Source organism: Culicoides brevitarsis, chromosome 3 (assembly GCF_036172545.1).
Source record: "Culicoides brevitarsis isolate CSIRO-B50_1 chromosome 3, AGI_CSIRO_Cbre_v1, whole genome shotgun sequence".
Classification (NCBI taxonomy): Eukaryota; Metazoa; Arthropoda; class Insecta; order Diptera; family Ceratopogonidae; genus Culicoides; species Culicoides brevitarsis.
Window position 1 is genome coordinate 21,869,089 of NC_087087.1, and position 26,182 is coordinate 21,895,270.

At 29.7% G+C, this 26,182-nt stretch overlaps 7 protein-coding genes across 17 annotated transcripts; 4 read left to right on the forward strand and 3 right to left on the reverse strand.

The window, feature by feature from the left end:
* The first annotated feature begins 154 nt into the window (after positions 1-154).
* Positions 155-635, forward strand: LOC134835344 (general odorant-binding protein 99a-like). Its single transcript, XM_063850221.1, has 2 exons — positions 155-196; positions 261-635. Exons 1-2 carry the CDS (start codon positions 155-157, stop codon positions 633-635), a joined length of 417 nt encoding a protein of 138 aa, XP_063706291.1.
* An 876-nt stretch (positions 636-1,511) lies between these two features.
* LOC134834809 (general odorant-binding protein 99a-like) lies at positions 1,512-2,207 on the forward strand. The gene is made up of 2 exons (XM_063849593.1): positions 1,512-1,629; positions 1,684-2,207. The coding sequence occupies exons 1-2, from the start codon at positions 1,534-1,536 to the stop codon at positions 2,071-2,073; spliced, it is 486 nt and encodes a 161-aa protein (XP_063705663.1). The 5' UTR covers positions 1,512-1,533; the 3' UTR covers positions 2,074-2,207.
* A 269-nt stretch (positions 2,208-2,476) lies between these two features.
* On the forward strand, positions 2,477-2,956 carry LOC134835345 (general odorant-binding protein 99b-like). The gene is made up of 2 exons (XM_063850222.1): positions 2,477-2,713; positions 2,777-2,956. The coding sequence occupies exons 1-2, from the start codon at positions 2,477-2,479 to the stop codon at positions 2,954-2,956; spliced, it is 417 nt and encodes a 138-aa protein (XP_063706292.1).
* Positions 2,957-3,320: 364 nt separating this feature from the next.
* LOC134834139 (head-specific guanylate cyclase) lies at positions 3,321-6,436 on the forward strand. 2 transcript variants are annotated; one of them, XM_063848704.1, is made up of 7 exons: positions 3,321-3,385; positions 3,616-3,773; positions 3,835-3,994; positions 4,055-5,374; positions 5,473-5,617; positions 5,689-5,929; positions 5,998-6,436. In XM_063848704.1, the coding sequence occupies exons 2-6, from the start codon at positions 3,624-3,626 to the stop codon at positions 5,882-5,884; spliced, it is 1,971 nt and encodes a 656-aa protein (XP_063704774.1). In that variant the 5' UTR covers positions 3,321-3,385; positions 3,616-3,623; the 3' UTR covers positions 5,885-5,929; positions 5,998-6,436. The 2 variants fall into 2 exon arrangements, with proteins under 2 accessions (XP_063704774.1, XP_063704772.1); XM_063848702.1 differs by lacking the exon at positions 5,998-6,436 and having other exon boundaries at positions 5,689-5,969.
* LOC134835346 (serine protease 1-like) lies at positions 5,938-6,867 on the reverse strand. Its single transcript, XM_063850223.1, has 2 exons — positions 6,029-6,867; positions 5,938-5,956 (listed from the first exon to the last, which is right to left on the reverse strand). Exons 1-2 carry the CDS (start codon positions 6,865-6,867, stop codon positions 5,938-5,940), a joined length of 858 nt encoding a protein of 285 aa, XP_063706293.1.
* Positions 6,868-7,209: 342 nt separating this feature from the next.
* Positions 7,210-9,317, reverse strand: LOC134834484 (lysoplasmalogenase TMEM86A). Of its 5 annotated transcripts, none has more exons than XM_063849183.1 (6): positions 9,089-9,317; positions 8,941-9,021; positions 8,155-8,330; positions 7,906-8,096; positions 7,618-7,847; positions 7,210-7,552 (listed from the first exon to the last, which is right to left on the reverse strand). In XM_063849183.1, exons 2-6 carry the CDS (start codon positions 8,959-8,961, stop codon positions 7,421-7,423), a joined length of 750 nt encoding a protein of 249 aa, XP_063705253.1. In that variant the 5' UTR covers positions 8,962-9,021; positions 9,089-9,317; the 3' UTR covers positions 7,210-7,420. The 5 variants fall into 5 exon arrangements, with proteins under 5 accessions (XP_063705253.1, XP_063705251.1, XP_063705255.1 ...); XM_063849181.1 differs by having other exon boundaries at positions 8,941-9,024; XM_063849185.1 differs by having other exon boundaries at positions 9,082-9,317.
* Positions 9,318-12,174: 2,857 nt separating this feature from the next.
* LOC134833226 (3',5'-cyclic-AMP phosphodiesterase) lies at positions 12,175-24,715 on the reverse strand. Of its 6 annotated transcripts, none has more exons than XM_063847478.1 (13): positions 23,964-24,715; positions 16,529-16,720; positions 15,872-15,913; positions 15,491-15,589; positions 15,016-15,181; positions 14,850-14,943; positions 14,465-14,787; positions 14,126-14,390; positions 13,927-14,041; positions 13,698-13,860; positions 13,400-13,637; positions 13,216-13,331; positions 12,175-13,147 (listed from the first exon to the last, which is right to left on the reverse strand). In XM_063847478.1, the coding sequence occupies exons 1-13, from the start codon at positions 24,050-24,052 to the stop codon at positions 13,061-13,063; spliced, it is 1,989 nt and encodes a 662-aa protein (XP_063703548.1). In that variant the 5' UTR covers positions 24,053-24,715; the 3' UTR covers positions 12,175-13,060. The 6 variants fall into 6 exon arrangements, with proteins under 6 accessions (XP_063703548.1, XP_063703547.1, XP_063703546.1 ...); XM_063847477.1 differs by lacking the exon at positions 23,964-24,715 and adding an exon at positions 20,722-21,261; XM_063847476.1 differs by lacking the exon at positions 23,964-24,715 and adding an exon at positions 17,096-18,154.
* Positions 24,716-26,182: the final 1,467 nt, after the last annotated feature.

Here is a 26,182-nt window from a genome sequence, read left to right on the forward strand (position 1 = left end):
TTATTGAAGTAAATCAATTATATATTTATTATTATATACCTATATACAATACATCTACATTTTTTTTTTGTATAAAAAACCAGGATTTTTTTCAACAACTTGTCAGTTTGAATCATAAACTTATCAAGAAAGGTAAAAATCAAATTTCAACAAAATGAAGGTTCTTTGTTTGATTTTTTTCTCTGTATTAGTTTTGGTGAGATTTTTTATTAATGATTTTATGTCGTTATTCTTTATATATTTTCTTTTACCTTTCATAGGGCAAAGCAAATTTTGTGGCAAAGACAGCAGAAGATGTGCTGAAATTTGACGATGAATGTGCCACTGAACTTGGAGAGCCTGCCGATCGTCTTACTGAGTTCAAGAAAGGCGAATTCAAAGAGGACCGTCTTTCCTTTTGTCATGTTCATTGTGTTGCAAAGAAAATGGGCTTATTCGATGATGAAAAAGGAACAGATGCAGCTAACATGGTAAAACAATTAAAATCTAATAATGACGAATCAGAGGAAAATATGTTAAAAGTTGTGGAGGATTGCATCAAAAGCACAGATGATAAAAAGGAGGATAAATGTGTTTGGGCATTCACTGGATTTGTCTGTCTTGGTGAACAAGGTCTTAAAGCAAGTCCTGTATAATTGATTAATATATGTATCATAAATATATTTTGTATAAAAATTCAAACAATTTCCTTTGTATGATTAGCGTAGAAAAAAATCACATGATAACTCAGCTTGCGTCTCGCCATCACATGACAAAATGTAAAAGGTCAATTTCTATCAAGTGATTTAAAAAAAAAAAATAACAATCAAATAAAAATATTCATGCAAACCCGGCAACAATTTCTCTGTATTATCTGTTATTATTCAAATTTTACTTAATTTAATAAATAATGCCGGTCTATCATGACAACGTTTATACAATCAAAATTTATGTGTTTGTTTGAAAAAACCTTCCTTGTTATATCAGTACGTTTGAAATCAAACATCATTCTTAGTAAGAAAGACTTTAACTTTCATCAATGGCATCAAATTAAAAAGTACACATAAAAAATTCTACCTGATGATGTTGTGCACGTTATATGCCTAAATATCAGCTGCTCTTATGTATCACATATGATTATTGTTTATATTCTTTCTTTTATTTTGGGTTTCAAACTAAAGTAAACATAATTTTTTTATCTAGAAAACATGTGAAATTTCGAAACTGGTTTTTGATCGAAAGTTTTCTTATCCTGTATTTTCTATTCATACGAACAAAGATCACTTAAAATCTCTGCATTAGATAAGTCTTTTTGATAATATTGATATTAATCTATCACACCTACTTATGCATGAATACAAAACACAATTACTTATTTTAAAATGTGTCTCGTTCTTAATATGGTATGCGTCTCGTGATACGCATTATAGACCGCAACAAAAAGATACACGAAAATCAAACCATTAAAAAGCTCATATACAGTCGTTAGAGGATATTATTATTGGATAATAACTTAAATAGCCTTCCAGAAACAAAATTTTAGTATAAAAGGTGATGCACACAAAATGTCTGTTTAGAAGTAATTTGAATCTCACGAAAGTCACACAAATCACAATGAAATTCTTTATCGTTCTTAGTATTATCGCTTTGGTAAACTACTGCAATTTTTTTTTAGTCACATAATTTGTATTGCTTTTTGTGCAGGCTGCTGCAGATGAGTTTAAAGTTCGTACCACGGACGACTTGCAAGTTTTTCGCCAAGAATGCGGAAAAGAATTAAATATTACTGAGGAGCGCTTGGAAAAGTTCAAGAAATGGGATTTTGGAGATGATGAAGAGACAAAGTGTTACATCCGTTGCGTATTTAAGAAATTTCCCATTTTCGATGACACTACAGGACCAAATGTTGAAAATTTGGTGAAACAATTGTCTCATGGCTCAGACAAAACAGAAGAAGAATTGAGAACCGAAGTAACTAAATGCGTGGACGCAAAGAAGGACAACGAGAACGAATGTAGCTGGGCTTTCCGTGGATTCGCTTGCTTCAAAAAATCAAACTTGCAATTGATTCGAGCAAGTACCAAGAAAGATTGAAGATAAATACAAAAGAACAAACCATATTGCCATATTTTTTAAGACTGCATAGTATTTCAAAAATTAAAAAAAATTTGAAGAATGAAAAGCAAATAACAAAAACTAAAAAAATCTTTTTCCATTATATTAATAAAATGCGTTTCAAAATTATTGAAATTGAATTTTTTTTTACTTTTTGTTCCCATCAAATATAAACAGGTACGTGTTTCTTTAACATACACATAAATATGACCGCACATATCACTTTTGTTTCTTCTTTGTCCATAACATCCTGTTTTCGATTCCTGTGTGTATCTGACCTGAAACTATAAAAGAACAAGTTTCGTCAAATTTATCATCAGTATCCTTTCTTCTTTCATTCGGACCAGACTCTTATATTTTTCAAGATTTATTTTCTTTCAAAATGAAATTTTTGTGTTTGTTAGTTTTATGTGTTGTATCAACAGCTGTTGCTCACACGGTTCGCACAAAGGATGATCTCGCCTCCTACCGACAAGAATGTGGCTCTGAAAACAATCTCACCGAAGAAGAGTTGACAAAAATTAAGAAAGGTGAAGTCACAAATGACGAAAAAACTCGTTGTTATGTCCGTTGTGTAGGAAAAAAGTTCGAAGTCTTCGAAGACGACAAAGGTGTTAATGTGAGTAGTCATAATATAAAAAAAAATAAAAATCATATAAAAAACTATCTTTGAAAATTACAGGTTGACAAGACCTTACATCAATTAGAAAACGCTAACAAGGAATTCACCACAGATGTACTGCGCGAAAAAATCCTTAAATGTGTTGATTCAACAATGGATAAAAAAGATGACAACTGTACATGGGCTTTTGCTGTCTTTGGTTGCTTCAAACAAGAAAAATTGAAGCTTGTTCAAGAATGAATTCCTTAAATCAGTTCTTCATATCTTTTTTGAATTTACACAATTTTTGAATTTTAATTTCTTTACAACTTTTTTTAGAAATAGTCTTATTTGGCTTAATTCAAAAAATCTTAGCTATTTGTATTATTTGGTTAATAAAAAATATTGCACCACATATACACTTTCATTTCGAACATCTTGATTCAAAAACATGAACTTCCCCTGCTACCTGTAGATGATGATGTATGTTTACTTTGACAAATCAACAAGTGTCCTTTGCTTACATCTAGTGTAGCACTCTGAATAAAATAAATAGAGATTCTTTTTTCCTGAAAGAGAGCTTTTGCGCAGTAGCATTTAGCTCTTTTGAGAAAAAAAAAATATATTCAAGTGACATTAAAAACATTTCTTTTGGAGTGAAAAGTGGAAAAAATAGATTTTTTAAACGAGGTAAATATTATGATGTTTTAATTACTTGCGTGTGATAAATATATTCAGGGAACAGTTATTAATTTTCATCGATTTTTATCGTTTTGTAGAACTATATATTCTCAAGGTTATTTTTCGCATAATATTTTTTTTTTACCTTCTGCATCTTTATAAATTTTCATTTTAGGTCATTCATTATTTTTTTTCTTAATATCTATATTTATTAAAATGCATACTTGAAAATATTTAAGGTTACAAAATGTCCTGTCCATTTTCTGCATTTCGAACTCGTCAACCCTCAGTGGCATCCGAAGCACATAATTGGGCAATCGAAGAAGATTTCGGAGAAAATGATTCCTTGACTTTGAAACACCTCAATGCTGCAATTCAATTGCTGACTGTACCAAGTGTAAGTAAATAAGGAAAATGTTGATTTATAAAAAATAAATTATCATTATGTTGGTATTTAGAATGATGATATTTTGGCAGCTGTTCAATCATTGAAGGCTCACTATGTTAATAAATGGCCTGTTTTAACCAAAATTAAATCGGACAAGGACATTACAGTTTCGATTTATCCGCACTATGACTTTCTGGCAGACATTCAAGAGACTTTATTACAGCACGATGGTAAGAATTTAATTGTTGACCTATATGTAACATCTTTCTAGTATTCACTGATCATAATAGAATCGGCTAGCACTGACATTCTAATACAACTTGGAAAGGAATTGATTTCTGTTTGTTGTACGGGATTAATTAAGTCAGCTTTTCAATGCCTTGGCGCTGATTTGCAGGAATTCTTGGGATCATTGGATGGTGTCTATGACGTACTCAAATTACAAGAAGAGGATTTAAGTGATACCGGTTTTGTTTGTGCTGGAGAGGGAGAATTGATTTTCATCACAGAACGCCCGGTAATTGCTTGGTTATTATTGGGCTCTCTACAGGCACTGTGTAAAACGTTGTATGACGCAGAGCCAAAAATCGAAATGGAGCCAATTGATGCACAACAATATCGATACTTGTTCACTGGATGCGAAGAAGCGAAGTCGCCTCAACCGACAATCCTTGAAAGGACTGCCTCACCTCTGAGTGCTGATCTGAAAATGACAAATGCAACATTTTGCAAAGCTTTTCCCTGGCATTTCATAATGAACGAAGAATTAGAGTTCTTGCAGTTGGGAAAAGGTTTCAGTCGATTATTCAAAAACTACATACCGCAATATGGACGTAATGCAGTCACTTATTTCAAATTTCGTCGTCCACGAAATTTAGAGTTGAAATTTAGTGAAATTATTCGACGTACCAATACGACGTTTTTGTTGTCTGTTCGGTCTCCTCCAGGCTGCACTGAATTTTTCGGAAAAGGATTAGAAATAAAAGGACAAATGGTATTTTGTCCCGAAAGTAACAGCTTGTTGTTCTTAGGATCTCCATTTTTAGATGGATTGGAGGGACTCACTGTAAATGGATTGTTCATATCTGATATTCCACTGCATGATGCGACAAGAGAAGTCATTTTGGTTGGGGAGCAATCACGCGCACAGGATGGACTAAAGAGACGAATGGATAAACTTAAGTCATCCATTGAAGAAGCGAATATCGAAGTAAACAAAGAACGTCAAAAAAATATCGAATTATTGCAATTAATATTCCCTGCGGACATTGCCAAAAAGCTTTGGTTAGGAGACAACATTGATGCAAAACCGTATTCCGATGTCACATTGCTTTTCAGTGACATTGTGGGATTCACAAGAATATGTTCAACTGCGACACCTCTGCAAGTTGTCACCATGCTTGAGAAGTTATATCGACGTTTTGATGAGTTTTGTGGATTTTTCGACGTTTACAAAGTGGAAACGATCGGAGATGCTTATTGTGTTGCAAGCGGTTTGGAACGACAAGGAGACTACGAAGCACATCGTGTTGCTTGGATGGCTTTGAGCATGATAAACGCTTGCAAAAATTACAACACCCATTTGGGTGAAGATATCCAAATGAGAATAGGTAAGTGCTTGATTTTTTAAAATTAAAAATCAATTTTTCTTATAGATTAAGAGTTTTTTTCATTTGTCATTTGGTGACGCACTTTATTTTATCCATAGGCCTCCATACAGGAACCGTTTTAGCAGGAGTTGTCGGTCGCAAGATGCCACGCTATTGTTTGTTTGGTCACAACGTAACGATTGCCAATAAATTTGAGTCTGGTAGCGTTGCTTGCAAAGTCAACGTCAGTCCCACTACTAAAGAGTAAGTAGATATTTGATTTTATGTCGAGCACAATAAAATTTTGTATCCTTGTTTTATATTTGTTTGCTTAGATGGCTTACGAAGTATCCTGGTTTCAACTTTCTTTTTACACCACGCAATCCAGAAGATTTGCCAAAAGAATATCAATGCAAAGATGGCGAAACTTGCTATTTCCTAGATGGATACAAGCATGAAGAAATCGACGTCAATATGCCATTACAATTGCACATCAGTCAAGCAATGAAGACAATTTCTGATCGCGAGTAATTCTAATAATCAAATCACAAAAAAATATTTAAATATTGATGGGATGTATGTATTTATTCACCAAAATTGTATCTGAATGCATTAAAATACAAAATAAATAAATTTAATTGTAGAATCCACAAGTGTATGTGTAAGACGTTAGACCCATCATCATAATCGTCATCATCAATATCACACAATGGTCTTATTTTAGCCATTTTTATTTTAATCCAGTCATAGTGAAATCCAACATCAGTATAAACTGTTGGTTGATTATGTTTTCCACAAGTTTCTAATCCCCACGATACCAGGCCAACAACTTTATCTTCACACATTAAAGCAGCTCCAGAATCTCCAGTGCAAACACTCATTGTTTTTGACTGCGACGCTGCACAGAACATCCCAATTTGTACCTTTCCTGTAAATGGCGCCGTATTGTTACATGTTTTGGATTTTACAAATTTAACACTCGTAATCTTTATCGTTTCGGTGTGATCACTATGTTTTTTCGCACCCCATCCGCTCATTTGGCACTCTTCATCTTTGTCTAGATCTTTTATAGTATTTTTATTGGCTAGTGCCACTGTTTTTCTTTTTACTTTGTCCTTCAATCGAAGTTCTAAAAGAGCAATGTCAAAGACTTTCGTGGTATTTCTGTAGTTTTCGTGAATAAATATTTTTCTAACACGATATAGTTTTGTTTCACTGGTTTTTGTTGCTAGTTCAGATGATCCTTTGACTACCACTATCTCATTTTTCTTTAAACCGTGCACACAATGAGCCACCGTTAACACTGCATTCGGTTTAATAATACTGCCGCTACAAAAATGACCATTTCCAAATTTGACATTGTCCAACGATTTTAGTCTAAGCGATACTAGATTATCTGAAATACTTTCGATTTCATCCATATCTGTATCCTCTGAAGTTGGGCTTTCACTTTCTACATTGGTATTCTGCTTGTTAAATTTTGCTGAAACTACACAAGTCGCAATCAAACACATTCCTGTCCATATTTTTAATGGAAATTGTCGCATGCTTTGGAACGTTTAAGCTTTAAAAGGAAACTGTCCGATTAGTGTTGTTCATAACACTTACAGTGACAAAATAACATGCAAAATACAATTTTCGATGTTTTTATTACATTTAGTACAAAAAAAAGTCTGACGTTAAATTATTTTAAAATAACGAACGACATTGGGTGGTCAGGAAACAATCCATTTTCTCTTCAGTCCTTGTTTAGCAAACAAATTTAAAACGGATATTTATAGAAAACACGCAAGACAAACGTACAACTCTCATTCAAATTTAAAGAATAAATAGTGAAGCTTTTTTCAATTTGACTTTTAGATTTGTAAAATTTATTGCAACTAACACCTATAAAATATTCAAAATCTGTTTTCAGTTTTGCAACATCATCTATTTATAACTCCGAATATTTTTATAAATGGAGACAAGAAGTACAGAAAGGATTTTGTTTAATCCTATATTTAAGTCTTTTTTTGGTAACAATAAAATCCGGTTGTGATTCCAGTTTGGCATCCTCAAGTAGAGAACCTATTGTGCTTTCTGTTTATGGTTCTTAACGTGAATTTTCTTGGCATCATGTTTGGTTTTATTACAGTCGAGTTCAACAATACTTAGTGTTATACCGAGTTGGGCAGCATAATAAGTTATCATGATTGCTAACTGTGAAACATACATACATATTATACATTTTGTGAATTTATAGGTTTAATAAGTTTTTTTTTTACCTGTGCAAATGACAAAGGAATGTAGAATTTATCAAAAGCAATCAACGAGTCAGATATGACAAAAAGTACGGCTCCAAGAGCACACGCCAATTTTGGGAAGTTTTTCATATCACATGGATTATCAGTAGCTCGTGCAAGAGCACGCCAACACATTGTCAACAAGAGTACCCCATAAATAGGAAGCCCCATTTGTAATATTGTTGGCAAATTCATATAGAACAATGAAACGGCTAAAATATAAAATAAATTATCAAATATAATCTTATCATCTTAATAAAATATCATTACCTAAAACTCCAACGGTGTATAATACAAGGCCAATTGGCATTTTCAATGGTTTGAAACCAAATGATGTTATGTAAAAAGCTTGGGCGACTGCAAATGCGCCCATTCCTTCTGGAAATAAGTCTACATTGAGCAAAATGTCTCCAATCGATGAAAATATCAGTCCCAATAATATATATTGACTTCCATGTTTTCTAAAACAAAAAGAAATGCATACAAATCACTAATAGAGAATAAATATGATATCATTACCCTTTTTTAGTCTTGGTGTCATGGAGGCATACGAAAATCATTAAAGAGATAATTGGTAAGATTTTAACAACAGTTGACCATAACTGCCCATGATTTTCTGCTTTGTACGTGTGCAACATAAAATATATAACGACAGTTTTGATAAATGGTACAATTTTCAATCCGGTCTTCTTCATCTGCAAACATATTTATATATTTAGTTAATTGTCACTTCAAATCAAACTCAAAAACAAAAAATTGATGAAAATAAGTGCAAAATAAATAACATGTTTTGAAATATTCTTTTAATACAAAATGAATAAATTTTAATTTGTAATAACGCTATTTATAGAGAACTTAATATTTTAAATTGATTTAATAGCATATCAAGTTAACGATAAAAAAACTATTTTTACAATTTCTTTTGGAGTGTTCTAACGTATATGTAATATGTATTGATAACTGCATTCATCAGTTTCACCAATCGTCACTTATTCAACTGAGATAATACAAAGAGAAAAACTTATGTTTTTCTCTGTTGTTGTTGTGAATGTAGCTTATACGATATGTGATGCATTTCTGTGTACATATATCACAATCGTGAAAAGAAGAGAAAAAAATACAAGTTTCACGCATGTCTCCATAGTGGCAAGCTATTCATATATTCTTGAGATTGCATTGTCTGGACAGAACAAAACAAAACCCGTTCTACAAGGTCGAGAGTAATTGATTATTATTGTTTGACCAAAATATGTCTGCATGATAACTGATTGCTTTGAATCTTTTAAATGAAATTAAGTTTCTTACCAGCTGTATAATATAATCCATTGCTAGGGATGTATTTTTAACTAAGCAGACTTGAAAACAGTTCGGTCCGTATGATGATTGCTACTGAAGTTACCAAAAAAATTCACTTAACATATTATTTAATAATAAAATTTTACCTACGACGTACGTGTTCGTTATTTTTTTTATTTCCGAACCACAGTGATATCACAAATAATTCGTATTTATTATCTCTTCATTTTATTATTAAATGTGTATTGGAATTCATTGATAATAAAACTGTATTCATCAACATTAGAAGAATTAAATGAAATTGTTCAGTTTTTTGACACGAAAATTAACAATTTAGTTAATAAGTTCATATTTGTTTCAAAATAATACAACATTTTAGTTGAACGGCCGAGATGTACTGGATATAATTCAGAACGAAATGATTACTGAAACGATGAGTATTATGAACAAAACAATGTAAAAAGTACTCCGTATTGTAAGAACTTGCGGTATGTAGTATTGTACGCAATACAATCATGAAAGAGAGACAAGATAAAGAGCGAAAAAATTCAGAACGAAGTTTCTGCGTGTATGAAATATATTAGACTTTTAAAGAGACTTACACTGATAAGATAGGTACTTAGATCTAAATACTTATATGTATATATGTAGGTAGTTGAACTTTGTCGTTATGACGTACGATTTTTATTTATGTTCATCAACTAACTGAAATTATTGAAACTAGTTACATAGTGTTTCTTGGGAAGATGATATTAATGATAAACTCGAATTAATAAAAACTACATTTAAATTTTTTTACGTTTGATTACGCTTTGTTTTTTATTTATTGTTATCATTTCTAACCTAGTTAATCGCAAATTCATGTTTTTAATTTTGTAGTTAACAGTGTCTCTTTTTCATTATTTTCATTAAAGTTGACTTTGTTTTTAAACATTTAGTTTTTGTTTTATTAATTTTACATAAGTCAAATGGTACATCATAATAATATTTTCTAGAAATATGGTTTTACCTTCTCAATTAAGTATATGATAAACTAATGTTATTAATATTAGATCATAGCGTTTAAGTTTACTATTTGTTTGGTTTTAGCATCGATTCTAGTTACAACACTTTTTTGGTTACTAATTAATTTGGTTAAATTAAATCATACAAATTACACAATTTTTTAGTCTTGCGTTTTTATAGTTTTAAAATATCATTTGTTACTGTTTTGTAAATTATCTGAGTTAAGTTTCAAATTGTGTTAGAATTATCTGGAGTCATTTATATGATTTTGGTTATTCGAATAACGAAGAATAAAGAAAATTGTAATTGCCATGACTAGAACTCTCAAAAAATGTTATGGTGGATTAATTTTATTAAATGTATACAACTATTTTTCAATCAAATACAAATTTAAACTTATTCATAGAAAATTTTTCTTGTAATATAATCATTAATATTTCTTAAATCGTCATATCTGCCAGCAAATGAATGACTTTCAGTCAGATTCTATCTATATTCAATATCTACTTTTGTTTCATTTCAATACTTTATTTATAATCGTGTAACGTTATTGATAAATTCAGAAAAAAATTAAAAAAAAGACTGTTATACAAAAAAAATGTTAAAGATGTTATTATTATTCATAAAATATATAAATTTTCCTTAACATATATATAATATACTAGTTTTATATTGTTTATTCATTATAGATGCAAGACGTTCCAGCGCCTCATAGATGTTTGTGCATATTTAATATTTTTTTTATAGTTTTCCCTACAAGTTTTTTTTTTGACTTACTTCTTTTTACATCCCTATAAAAAAAACATAATTTGCCTATAATTTTTATATTTCATTTTTTTCTGTTTATATAGGTTGAAGACGAGATATGTATGTACATTATTTAAATAAAAACGAACTATAAAAATTTTCATTTTATGATCAAGAAAAAAGGATGTGTATTTAAAATTTTGTTAAAAATTTGTCGTTAAAATATACTTGTTGCTACAGATGTTAGGACGTCTTTGTAAAAATGAAATTAAGCATCTTTTTTCGATCTTTTTGAATAATAAAAAAAATTGTTGATTAAAAGTTTTATATAAATGTCACTCTTTTAAGTTTGTTTAGGTATAAGAATGCTGCCTAGGTTATAAAGTTGTATTTAAATAATTTCTTCTTTATTCTATATTTATAAATGGACAGGTTTATTTGCCAACCAATATAGTATATTCAAAATATTTTAATTAGTTATTTTTTGTTGCAATCAATGCAATCAACCTGTAAGAAATGGATTGTAAAGTATAAAAATATGATGATTGTTATTTGTAGTTCCCTATTCTTTTAATTTCTTATATTATTGAAAACACAATTCTTAATGATACGAACTAAGTTTATTTTAACAAGAAACGGTGTATTATTTGTATCTAGATATATAAAATAGAACAACTTTTCAATAAACTATTTGTTCATTTGAAACCAATTAGGTAATATCAGAACGGTCAGAAATTCGTCAATAACAGTTACCCTGTATTTATTTAAACTTTAATGTCTTAAAATATCTTTAATATAGTGAGAAGAAAAAATTAAGCAATCTGCAACAACGATTAAAATAATTTGAAATAAAACAATTATGTGTTTTATTTTTGTTTTAACTAAAGTTAGATCCAATAAAGATCTTTTTAATTTACTTTGCTCGAACAATGTAAACACTTTTAAATTCAACTATTTTCTAATTACAACAATATCATAAGGTAAATACATTTATAAGAATAATAATTTTCAAAATGTAACTGTATTTAACAATGTAAACATATAAAATACATTCATGATTTAATGTCAAGTTCATAACAAAATTAATTTTGATCTATTTTCATGCTACGAGAACTATTAATAGGTATGTCATTTATGTTGCTTTAAATTAGGTAAGTAAAATAACATTGCAAAACTACTATCGGAAAATACAAAGTTTCTTTTATTATTTGCTTTTCATTAGATGATTTGCGTCCATTAAACATTGAAAATAAAATATGATTTGTTAGAATTTTAAAACTGATTCTTCAACAATGCTTTACAAATATACCTAAGCAAAAATTTTTAAAAATATGTTCACTAGTCTTTAAATACATTATTATAAATTTCATATGTTATATTTTTCGAAGTTCTACAATCTTTGATATATATATGTAATTATGTTGCATAATTAAAAATTTCGTATATTTTTATAATAAGCATTTTATAGAAACTGTGAGAAATGTTGGAGTTTGTAAGTAATTTTTCAAATTAATTTAGAACCAACAAAACAAATATTTATGAGAAGAAAAGTTTTGTAAAAACGTAGTAAATGTATTGATTCGGTAAAAGACACTGAAAATTTGCGTGCTATTTTCTAATTGTCCTTTTCTCAAGCCCAAAGCAGTAGTAGTAAGGTATTATTCTAAAGTCTATTCACTCTAATCATACCTGTTAATGACACTAACAATGTAAATTTAACGGAGATACATAAACTGTCGTAATATCGAAGCGCGCTTTATTAAAATTTGTTTAACTATCAGTTTGGTTTACATTCACATATTTGCTACATCATTTTCACTATACATATATATATATATATTTGAACGAAAATGAAAAGAACAACTTTTATTTCATTTGAATTTAAAATTAATATTTTCTTCTTTTGTTCTGTATATTTTGTGATGCTCTTAATTAAGTTTAATATTTATCAAATTCATTGTTATATTAATTATATACCGTAGTAAAGGGAACCCGCCCTTCATTTACTATATTATTTTTTTGCGGCAACTATATGTCCACAGATTTGTTTATTAATATAGTACAATTGTAATGAACTTATAATTTAACTGATCGACTGATTTACACAACACTGTATTTTCCATTATTAGTTTTCTTTATATACTTGTTAGCGTTTGCATTAGGTATTGTTTTAATATAGTATATTGATGATTTTTCCCATTGTTTTTGTTTTGTTTATTTTTTTTTTAATTACATTTAATTGGCGACAACAATGATGATGATGAAGTTGTACTGAACCGAGTAGCACACATTTAGGTTTCTATACAAGTTCTTAATTATAAATCTTATTATTAAATTATTGTATGTGACTTTTTATATGATAATTTAATTGTTGTTATCATTCGTTCTCTTTTTCGTGTGTTTCTTCTTCCATTTCTCTTTCTTCGTCCTCAACCTCTGAATTACCTTCTTCTTCTAAAGTTACCTGCATATTTTATAAAAGGTAATTGGTCACTTCAAATTAAAATAAAAAAATAAAACTTAAAAGCATACTTGAAAGCGTATTTTATCATCGCCATCATCTGAAGGTGGTGACGGTGGGATTAAACTTTGATAATAGTCTCTGTTTTCCTCTAGAGTATCTAAAATTTCTTGCGCATCTGGACTCACTGTAAAATGTAATAAAATTAAATTTAAATAAAAAAAAAATATAGCAAAAATAATCTTTATGTATTACCTAATTCAGACCAACTTTCCCAGAGCGGATGAACAATGTAATCAATGAATCCTACTTGTGATTTTTCAACTGTAGCACAATGGCGATCGCACATGGGACTTATGTCCATTCCAGCTGCTCTTTCTTTATCACCTTGTCTAAAGAACTCTTCCATCAATAATGAGACCCATTTCTTATAGAGTGGTAATGGCTTCGTAGGATTGCTCAAATCAGCGCAATGAACCATGTTTTCGAGCACCTGTATTGTAATAATTTATTTTAAAAAGCTTTGAAACAATAAAAAAATGATTAGTCTAACCTGTATTCTATCCGTATAATTGTCTAACATCAGAACACCAGAGCCAGCAACTTTTTTTGTTTCAACCATAGTTTTCAGGTCAGCTAATAATGTCATATGCTTAGACATGTCGGTTGATAAAACCATGTCAATTGCCATTTTGCGCAATGTTTGGCGTTGTTTTCTGGCGAATTAAAAGTTTTCCATAATTAAAAACATAAGTCACTTTTGAAAAATTTATAAAACTTACTTTTGAAGATTTTGGAAGAGATCACATTCTTTATTCTGTAAAAGTTTAAAGGCAACTGCTAAGTGATGGTTTTCCAAAACAGACTCATCATTGTACATAAGTGCTAATTCCGAACCTAGATTTATGTAATAAAATAAAATTAAACGTAATATTTATTTTGTTTTTTTTTTTTTAATTTTCTTTTGAGTCAAAATCTTACTTGAATTGATCAAAAATTGGTTAGTTAATCCAGGATGGTCAACATCGTGAATAGCTGCACCAAAAACAGCTGCGCAGATTTCAAGCTGCGTAAAGACATTTTCAAGCGCTGGTGAATTGAGTAAAACATGTATACTTTGTGTTACATCCGCAGCATGTAACGAGTTATGAAATGGATTGTCTTTCACATAGTGATCTTCTAGTGTTGTGATAAATGCCAAAAATACTTTAGCCGGTATCATGAGAGTGTTGAGTAAATCCCGTTCCTATGTTTTTATTTATAATAGATACAAAAATAAATGATTAAATGTGTTTGACATATTATTGGATGTAAACTTACGCAAAATATCCAGTATGCGACACAAGTAAGTGGACGATTCATACTAAGTAAACCAATTTTAAATATATCAATGCCCCAGTTATTCATTTCTCCAAGTGCCTGACCCAGTTGCGCCTCGTGAGGTGTTTCTACGCCATATGACGGAAGGCGGTCACTGGTAAAAGAATTGGTGTGCATCAGTGGCTTTTTATTAAAACCGGCAATTTGTGACATAGGAGGTGGGACATTTGTTGAACGTGGCGAACGGCTTCGTACTTGTGGACTTCTCTCAGATGCCAAATTTTCTTCAACTAAACTTGGTAAATCATAGTCTTGTTGTTTATCTGTAGGATTATGAGAATAAATAAATGTTCAATGTTACATTTAAATTGTATTACAAACATACCCAAGAATGTTGAGCAAATATACTCCGATATTTGATTACCAGATCTACTAGACTCACTCAAATGTGATAGCTCCTTATTAAGCATTCTTTTAAACTATGAATAAAAATAGGAAAATACGTAGGTATAATGATAATTACTTCAGCTGTAACCTCAAAAATTTCTCACTTTCAACGATGCCATATCGGAAACACTACGATGTGTTTGCACTGTCTCCAATTGATCTAAACACCAGTCAAGCTCATCAATCGTCTCAGTGGCTAACTTAACGTAAGACTCTTCACCCGGCACTAACGGTTTCGATGCCTGTGCAACCGATGGCGCTCTCTTCGACCTAAAAAAATATCATAAGGCAGATTAATTTCATGCTCAAAAAATTTTAAGAGCTTTATTATTATGTCTGTCAATTGAAAAGTCATAAGCTACTACTTGATATTTAGGGTTTAAATACATAACAACTAATTATAAGATTTGTTTATGAGCAAAGTTAAAAAAAATTTCAAAATATGCTAAATACGAATACGAATAAAAATTCTAAATCTAAATGGATAGGCGTACTAATTTAAAACCTTGGTCAATTATAATTTTATCTACTCAAAAAAAAACATGATAAAACTTAATATAATAAAAAAATGTGACATACTTTTGTTGAACATTTGTTAGATTGTACATATTATTTCGTACGGTCCTTAAGCTAGACAATATTTGCGCGAATGGAGTAACAATAAGCTCTTCCATATGCCTGTAAAATAAAAAAAATGTTAATATTGTATTACATAATTTAAGGAAAAATAAATAAATCAAAAATAAAAAACACAATGTGAATGATGGCAAGATCGTTTTATGAAATGGAAAAGTAAATCTATATGATATACAATTATACAAAATCATTTTATTGTTGGACTCGCATGTTCATACATATGATTACTGTTATTGTCGATACAAAAAAAGGAAAGCATCATCCATAAAAAAGTTTCAAGTACAAAAGGAAAACCAAATCGAATAAGAAAAAAAATTATCTTACGTTCTTTCTGTAGGCATTGGCGGTGCTTCAGTCTCTTTAAAACTGTTTTATGCGTGTTATCAGCAATACAGCATTCATCATTTTCATCAGTTTTCAAGGGAAAAAACAACAAAACAAAAATTCATATGAAATTGAAATTCAATTTTTTATATAAGAAGAAAGATAATGTAAGAAAATACAAAATAGAAATGCGAAAAACCACTGGTTTGAATAATAATCAAATTATAATTTTCGCTTCTTCGTTCTCTTTTCACAGATCTATAAATATTAAAAGGTTTGTAATTTTATCTTGTATAAACTCTGCATAAATTAACAAAGTATCTGTCGAAGTAAAGTAAATGCAAACAAATTCTCATAAAATTATACTTGTTACTTTGTGTATTAGGATTATTTTAATTGTTTTATAATAAGAATTTTTCTTTACTAAAAATTTAATAGTGACCCTAATTTTAGGGAGCATATACATTATATAAATCTCTAAATATTCTTATATTCCACTAATATAAAAAATATAAAATATTGCCTTGTAACATTAAATAATTCAATAGGTATCATAAATTATTTTTCGAAAATCATGACAACGCAACTCATAATGAAAATGGTAAAAAAACAAATTGTAAAACACAAATTATCAAATACTAATTTTTTTAATCTTACCGCTCACTAGCAATGCTAGAGTTCCTTGACATTGATTTTGGTGACATCTCAAAATCACTATCTGAACGATATAAAAAGGACTCTCGTCTCTGTGGACAATTTTGTTGTAGCACCAAGCCTTTTTCAGCTTGATTTCCTTCCAATGGAGATCTTGCTCCACCTGTACTTTGGCCACCATTTTCAGCATCAAAACTGTAAAAAAAAATATTAATATTTTTATTCAGAAAAAAGATAATTTTATACAAAAAAAAACGTTCATTTCATACTGAATTCTTTTCGCAACACAATGATGTCACAATTCAATTTACGACATTTTCGAACCATTTTAGGTAGAACTTTATGTGAAATTTATGTCCTTTAAAAAGGTACTTTTGAGAAACCAATAATTTGAAGGAAAGCAAAATAAAATAGATAAAAATAATTTTCGAACGGAATGTCAATATAGGTAATACTAAAATAAATAAATTTGATAGATTATGATCATCTAAATTGTTATTAGTAGTAATCAATTAGTGATAGTACATCATTTTATCCGAATTATATCCTAGGAAGGGACAGGAATCTAACCTTCCTGTTGTCCGTCGACGTCGTGGCAAGCTACCCCTCGAGTATCTGCTACGCTGTTGCTTATAACCAATGTATTTTCGGCTTGTCATGCGAGCGGTTGTGCTAACGGCATCCTGCTCCGAGCAACGGCGACTATCTGGATCTGTAGATGCTAATGTAATGTCCGAGCAAATTGAGCTTGATTCATTGCGTAATTTAAAAGTGGCACTAGTTGCTGACGAGTAAATTGTCTCACTAACTGATGTTGACGTAAATGCGAGAAAATCTTCTTGTGAATCACTAGTTGTAAGAGTATTTTCTCGTGTGTCAAGCAATCGACCTCTACTACTACTACTGCGGAATGAATAGTTTCGTTTTTTACGTAAGTCACGTAGAAATGAGAATATCACCAAAAATGTTATAATCATAATTTAGTTCAGACTAGCAACAACAATAGTACTCTAGTCTTTTTCACTTGATTATATTTGTAATTTTTCTTTTTTATATTAATTTTAAAAATGAGACTAGTAGTAGTGTAATTTAAGGCTGGCATCTCGCATTTATTATTGTACTTTAGAGCACAAGAGAAGTTGTTATTGCCGATTGCTAGTGATTGTTCCCTCGAATAACAGTGTCTCAACCGCATTATAGATTTTCATCGTAGTGCTCAAATTGACATACATTTTTATATATTAGGTGATTGATTAAAATCTACAAGAAGCACAACAACCATTTCTATAGTGTGCTTAACACAACAATTATTATTTTTTTCTTCTGTTTTTCTCTTCCTTTCCTGTTTTGAATTTCCACACGGGGTGTACGTGTTATATATCAAAATCACTGTTTTCTTCTTTATTTGTGTCGCTTCTTTTATTTACTTCAGAACTACCGTCTTTTTATATAACATTTACTATGCAAAAAGTGCTCATTTGACTTGTGTAGTTAGGAATAGCAAATATTTTTATGGCACCTTCAATTAATTTGACTGAAATCTACTTGATTTATTGCACACTAAACACGACTTTTTGTATTTTTGTGTTAAGGTAGCCAAGAATGCGTTTTTTCTATAATAAATACACACAACCAAATGTGAAAAATTCAAGCATATATGTGTGTTGCTTTTCATTTAATAGTTGATTGTGTGTGTGTGGACGGTACATATGTGCAAATTCCGGAATTAAAATTTTAATGTTGTTTGAGGAAAATGTACAACACATTTTCCGACGGATGTCGTAGTGTTAGTAAGGTTCCGATAAATTTCACGTTTTTCATGCTTGAGTGTATTGGTGATATCAAAACACTGCTCTTCCACGACTCATATGCGCATGCTCGTCATTTTCCCAAAACAAAATGCGCCGAATCTGTCTTTTGGACTTTATCAATATAAACTACATATGTATTACATACTGTTCTTATTCGGACTTATTTGAACGTCAGCACGATTTTACTTGCAAAAATGAGGAAAACGGCGTATGTCTATGTCACACATTCAACGAACATCGGGTGCTCAAATGTTAAAAGTATTTTACTTATCCAAGCTCAGGTTTGAGTGAGCACAAAAATGTTTTTTTTTCTATGAAATACCAAATTATACACTTGTGTGTTTTTGCATTTTATTTTGTAGGCTTTTTATACCTAAAAATGTTGGGCTACAAAAAAGTGATGTTCCTATTACTGAATTAATTGGCATTGATTCTTCCCTTTGCTATTAGATTGGTATAATTTGATATGAAATAGAAGAACTTTTTATATGCAAACAAAATTTTAACATAATATATTAAATCGTGTATTGTGTGAGGTATGACGTGGACTACCTGTAGATATTTATATAATATTTGTTACAATACATATAAGTAAACCTGCAATTATATTTTCTCTGGAGAAAGCTTAAGAAAAGGATTTCACTATCAAAATAAAGGGCTCTTACAATAAGTGCTTTGTAAGAATTTGATGAGAAAATAATGTATCGTACATTTTTCACGTAGCTACTTTAATAAAAGAAAATGGATAAGTGGAAATTTAACAATTTTTAGACGATATCTCAATTTTCTCTTTGCACTTCAAATCAATTTTGTAATTCAGGTTACTTATGTTTTATAAATACTGTTTTGTTTATAACATCTGTTTAAAAAAACAATGTTTTGTGGACTTTAAATATTTCGCACTTTCTTACATTGTTTGACTTTTCCAAGTATCCATAAAACTTTTAGTCAACGATTGACAGTCTTTGTCAACGATGATTAATTGTATCTAATTCAAAAACATCTTTATACGAGATATATGAACTTTTGAAAGATATAAATACATTGAAATTGATTAAAATGTCAATCACTGTGCATTTATAGTGTCAAACCTAACAGAAAATATTTCTTGTTAAAGTGAAATTTTAAGGTTTAACACTCATTTATTCTTAACTGAATCAAATAAAATGTAGATTCATACAAAAAAAAAATAAATATGAATATTAAAAATTAAAATAAATTTTCTGTTTTTTCATTAAAATACTTTTGATCTTATATGGTAAACTTGTGTTGTAAACATTTATGTAATATATATAGCTATTTTTTAATTGTTATAGCTTAATTGTTATTTTCTTTATAGATAAACATTTCATTTTTAAGCTTCTCAAAAGCTACAACACAAGATTGAATTAAACATTTGAAAAAGCAGTTCTCACCTCAATATTCACCTGAGTCTGATTGTAGCAATTAAAAATATGTACTAACAAAATTATTTATTAGAATAATATTGTGCCACAATGAACTTGTGAGGTACTCAAAAATAAATATAAGCAAAAGTTAAGTAATTTAGGGTTTAAAGTGAGTCTCTAAAGAGTCCTATTACGCTTCATACTAAGGAATCCGGAGCTTCTTCAGTAAACTGGAAAGATAAAAGCATAGCTTTTTTACATGTCATCCCAGACAGACACCTTCAAAATTCACGCAGCTTTCCTAGATGGACCCAAAGAGTTTCTAAAAGATCTCCAGAAAAGTTTTTTATGAATTCGAGCCGGTGCTCGACAGTCTGGACAGACTGGACTAAGCTGACTCCTAGTTTTCTAATTTTAGTCTATTGAGTATTTTTTTTAATACCGAATAATTATTATGCCTAGAAATCGAAAACACTTGTTTCATACGCCTCTTGGAATAAAAACAAAATTGTGGAAATTGTGGACTTGTGTGTATTTTCAGTAAAAATCTATTTTAGTTATGGATTTAGTTATATCTCTTATTAAATTTGGTTTTTAAAAATTTTTTAAATTTGTATCGTATGTATTCAATTATTAAGGCTTTTTGATTTTATGACCAATTATTTATGAACCTTAAAAACAAAGAAGTGCCTTAACGTGTTTTTTGCAACATATATTTTATTATATTTTATCTTGAGTTCAAAAAAAAAATTAAGTAATGAAAAACATCTTCATTCAAGATGTTAAAAAAGGCATCCTTGTTTTGATTAGATACATAGTATACTACTTTTGTCACACCTGAAGCCAGGCAACATGAATAAGAAAATATGCATGAGATGAAGATGTAGAATTAACATAACTTTAATGGTGGGTACGAAGTTTTTCTCATGATGGCAACCATTGTTCATTTAATGAAAAACAAAGCGAAGTCACGTAAAAAAATAATTATTTCACTCACATTTTACTCCGAAACTCTTGAACTGTATGCACATGATGCATTTGTATACGATTACGAGACGTGACAACCTTTAGTTGTATCGGACTGGTACAAATCTCTTTAGCTTCGTCAATGCTTTGCAAATTGGTGTATTCTTGCTTCTCGACAGATGATCTAAAGTTGCTACTTTGTTGCCGAAAGTTTGATATGCGTTGTGTTTGTTTTTGCACCTGTATTTGGCTTGTGGTGGCAATAGCCATTTTTCTATCACTAGATATTGAGGATGACTCGGACATCTGTTGGTGATGAGAGCTTAATTGATTGCGCAATCGGACAATTTGTTCATTGTTTTCGAGTAACTCCATGTTTTCGTCGCCAAATGACGACCATGATCCAGCAATTTTACGCATGCTTTGCGTCGATCTTTGGCTACTCACTTGTTGTACATTTTCTGTACTTTGAGAAACATTAATTTCTTCAGGCAATACTACTTGCTCTTCGGCATCATCTTTTAATGTTTTGAATGACACTATTTTATGATCATCATCTCTTTCCTTAGACATTTTTTCACAAAGAAGAACAGCTTTAAAGAACGATATGACTTTTTATGTTATGCTGTGCTTTGCAATTCTATTTATGTTTCGGCTATTATACGAACAACAGAATATTACTTTTGGTAATTTGCGCGGTAAGATATTTTTAATATACAACGTTTTTCTTCTAATTGCAGTTAAAAATAATGTTTATATTGTTCTCATTTTTTTTAAAAATAAATAATTTTTATTTGCTCCTAGTTTGAAACAAGTTTAATCTTAAGTACACATTATATATTACTGAGCGCTTTTACTCAGAACATCATCACTTTATCCCCTTGATTGAAAAGTAATAATGATATGATATTAGTAACGCAAGACAATACAGACTATAGCGCACTTGAATAAATATTTAAAACGGCATAGTTCACTCATATTAAAAACTCGTTCTTTTGTGCATTCTTTCTCTATCACCATGATGCGTGTAAACAATGCGATTGTAGTTTTGCACAATTGATAAAATGACATCGTCAGTTCTAAAATATATATACAGACAATATTTTAGAAAATCCAAAGAATTCTTTATCGTTTGTATCTAAAATTGTATCACCAACATTGGCAAAATATTTGTATCGTCATGTTTTTTAATTTGTGTGCGAGTAGGTATATAAAAACTCTTTTAATATATATGTTTTTTTCATTCCGATATATTTGTCAATGTGTTGTACTTAATTTCACTACACAAAGATGAATCTTAGTTTAACAAGAAATCTTATGTGTAATATGAAAACGGTTAAATTGAAAAATTCATTGCTCATTTAGATAAAATTTAAATGATGAGTTTTTATTCATATTGTGAAACTCATAAAATTGCCTGATTTTGAAGTCAAAAAAACAAACGGGACTCAAAAATGAAAAATATAAACATTTTTACCAAAACAATCATAGTAATTTTATAGTAACAAATTTTAATTTTACTAAATTTCCTTATGTAAAATTCATAAAATTTTTGTTTATGTTATTTTTTATTTATCCGCGATTAAAGAATTTTTCAATAAAAAAAAAGATTTTTTAGTAGCAAAGAACATTTTTTTAGTCAAAGATAAAGAAAGATATTTTAAAATTATTTTCAATTTTATATATAACTTTTTAATAGTAACATAGTTTAAGGTGCCGGGTATTGAGTGAGTATATCTGTCTATACCAGTAATAACTGACAAAAACATTCTCGAAAACTCGAAATTTTAAGAAGAAAAAAAAAATGACTAAGATATATTGAATCACTTTCACATTTTTGATGGCATTTTCTATATTATATTTTATTCATTTAGGAGATCAACAAAATATAATAGTCAAAATTATATGATTATATTTTTCTGATTACACAATACACCATTATCTGTACTGCAATATTTTACAATGAAAGAAGAAAAACGATGTATAAGTAAAAAATCAAACTTATGTCATTAAAAAAACACTAAATTTATATACAAGTTCCAGTATTTTTTTTAAATCTTTGTACGATGTGTGGTGTATAGATTTTTAACTATATTTGTTTATCGAATGTCAATAATAATAATAATTATCGTTTCTTTTTATGTTGTTAAGGACCGAAAAATACGGAGATACAACACGATCGTCACACTATATTTAAAATAATTTTGTGAAAACTTTTTGTTTTATTCTGTCTATCTGTATGAAAAACTTTACAAACGAATTTAAAACATACTAAAGAACATAAAATATTTTTGTGTATGAATCTATGTCTTGTATTTTAATATTTTCATTTGAATGTTTGTTATTGTTGTTGGCATTTCGTTTAAAATCGTTTAGTCGTTAATACGTGTACGAGCATGTGAGCATTGAGAGAACAGTTCCAACGAATTTGTATTTTATAACGAAAATCTCTTTTTGGCGGAGAGATATAAGCAATAATACAAACAATCACTTCTTATATAATCATTTATAATTTAATTAAAAAAAACTAATTTATATAGATATATATCTATTTCTTTTTAAATGAAATATGTTAGAAACTACGTAAAAAAAATAAACAAAAGCTCGAACAAAAAAATAGAAAACAGTCATCTAAGTGGTATTTATCTCCCAGTAAAATATTTGCATACTCTCGAAAATCGAACGAGCTCACGAACAACGTACAGATTTGAAAATTTTCCGAATCATTTTATGGATACGTTTCGCTGTAATTGAGCTATACATTTACAAAATAGAAAAAAACACGGAGAGTATATTTATAGAATTTTTTGTTTTCCTCTACTTTTATACATGTATATTGTATACCTAAATATTCAAATATTTTTCACTAGAAAAGTGAATATAATTAATTAACATGTCACCTTCTTAGGATATTGAAGGTGCTATATTTAAAAAAAAAACAGACGTTAATGAATAGTGTTATGAATTCAGTTTTACATTTGAGGATCATTTAGCCACGAGGGACACGACAAATCATGAGAAGAGTTTTCTCACTTAATTTCTTAATGAAAAATACATATCATACATAAGTGAAACTAACTACGCTTCAAAATAATCAAACAGAAAAGTTGTCAGTCGTTGGGTATGACTCATACTAAAAATGTGATGAATTATTTCTTCTAATTACAATCATTCCTTAATATTTTTGTTTATTTATATACTGATGTTATAAATAAACATACATAAAAGTAATGACATGTTATTAAAAAAAAACAATTATAAGAGACGACTTACCGAACATTTGCTAATGTATGCCTTCTATTTTTTAAGTATCGACTATGATATTTTTGTAAATCACCAATTGAACCTTGTTCAGCTTGCATTTTGGCTGGTGACACTTGATGTCCAACATGTGAACCTGCACTTGTATTGTTACTTTCTTTTGAATTTTGTTGTGCTTTCTGTATTTGTGCCGCGGTATTTTGTAATATTGATAAAGTGTCTGACGACGGTGACACCGATTGTGTTAAGTTATTATTGTTTGAACTATTTGGGCCGCGCAAAAGACCGCGCTTTAACAGTCGATTTAACTTAATACTAGAAGTAAAACCTAAAGTTGGATGCTGACGATGCGATGAGGGATATGCAGATGTTGTAGTTGTCGTAGTTTTTGTTGTCAGCGTAGATGGATTAAAAATTGTACGAATTTGTTTTATTCTTATTACACTATTTTTTATATCCGTTGGTATTTGTTCACTTTTTTCATCCTCAATAGGCGATGTTTTATTACTATCAAATTCCTCTTCTTCCTCAATGTGTGGCAGTCGAATATGCTGCGTTTGACAAAGTTGTGTGAAAGTTGATGCGATTAACTCTCCTGTAATGCCTGTCGTTATGGGATAGACGTTGCTGCTGCTTGTGCTACTGCCGTCGTTTCGTTCCGGGGGCTCAGGTGTTTCTTTTTCTGATATAGAGTAGTGGTGATGTGTTGTGTCAGAATTCGAGCCCCCTCGACATGGTAGGCAACAACGAAACAGTTTTATTTGTTTCCGCTATCTTTGGTATTTTTCTTGATGCCACACATTATTTTTGAATCGATTTTAACAAAATTTTCCTTTTTACTGCACTCTCAAAAAGCATTACGGAATGCGCTACTTCTGTCACTGAAATTATCAACTTTAGTCTGCAGCTTTCGATTCTTTATCACTTTGCCATGTATTTTGTAAAATGTGGCTACCATATAATATTTCTCTTGTGACAACTGTTGATTCTGGAAAAGAAAAATAGAAAAAATCTCTTGTTAATTTAGTACTTGATTAATTCAGTATTCATCAGATAATTATGTTTATTTTAAATTAAGCTCATCTGTCTTTGGTTCTGTCGTCGTTGAAAGAATGGAACACTTAACACGAAAATATCTGGAAGGAAAATTACAGTGTTGTACAACCTCAGGTAAATAGAGGTAAGTTTGAACTTTGATACATTTTCTATGTTATTTTTTTAACACACACCGAACGTAAAAGTTTGAAATTTTTCGTAAGATTGTCAGATTTTTCAAAAGTTTTACCTTGTAAAATTATATATTTTAACAACGCTAATTATTTACTTTCCCTTAGAACAACAAAATAATAAAACTTTTCAACGCACCATCTTTGAACAACACTTCACTCTCTGTCTGTAACTTTTAATAAAATTATGAAAAGCAAAAATATACAAAATCAAAAATCTTTAAAACGACATTCATTTGGTTTTTTGAAATCGTTTCTGCTCGTATTTATATAAAAGAAAATTTAACGTTGGCGTCATGTTTATTTTGCGTCAATTTTATTGAATTGGCCAAGTCTCATGACTCTAAAACCTCCAAAAATGCGCTCTTACAGTTTCTTATGAGACCACGAGTTTTGAATTTTATTTATTATTATTATTATTTATATATGTGGCACCAACATCATCGCAAAGTCTGTGCAGACAGCTCTAAAATAATGGTATGTGTGGAATAATAAGAATGTGCACAGAGTGGGGCAACTTGCCTCAATATTTTTGTATTTTTATTAGATTATTTTAAGAATGTGATTAACAAAATTTAGAAAAAACAAAATAGTTTGACGAACAAACGGCTGTATATCGGTATAGCAAAATAATAGTATATGTGTATTTTCATTAATGAATACCTAACTAAAATTTTAAACTGCATTTATATTAAACACCTATGCAAGTGTACATGTTCTTATTTGACATTTATTATGAATTGAATTCGTTGTTTTAAGTTTCATAAGAAAATTAAAAGAACCGCGAAAATTAGATGATACATGTAGGTATTAGATCTTTTTTACTGATTTTAAATTCAACTCTGTTAGTTGTCACAACAACAAAATGTCAGAATCTACTAAACTTTGATTTTGATTTTTCTATTCATATTTTGTCATATTCTTAATAAGTATGTAGCAGCAAATAACTTTTTGATTTTAATTAAATGAGTTTTAATTTGTAATTTCCGATTGTAAATTGATTGG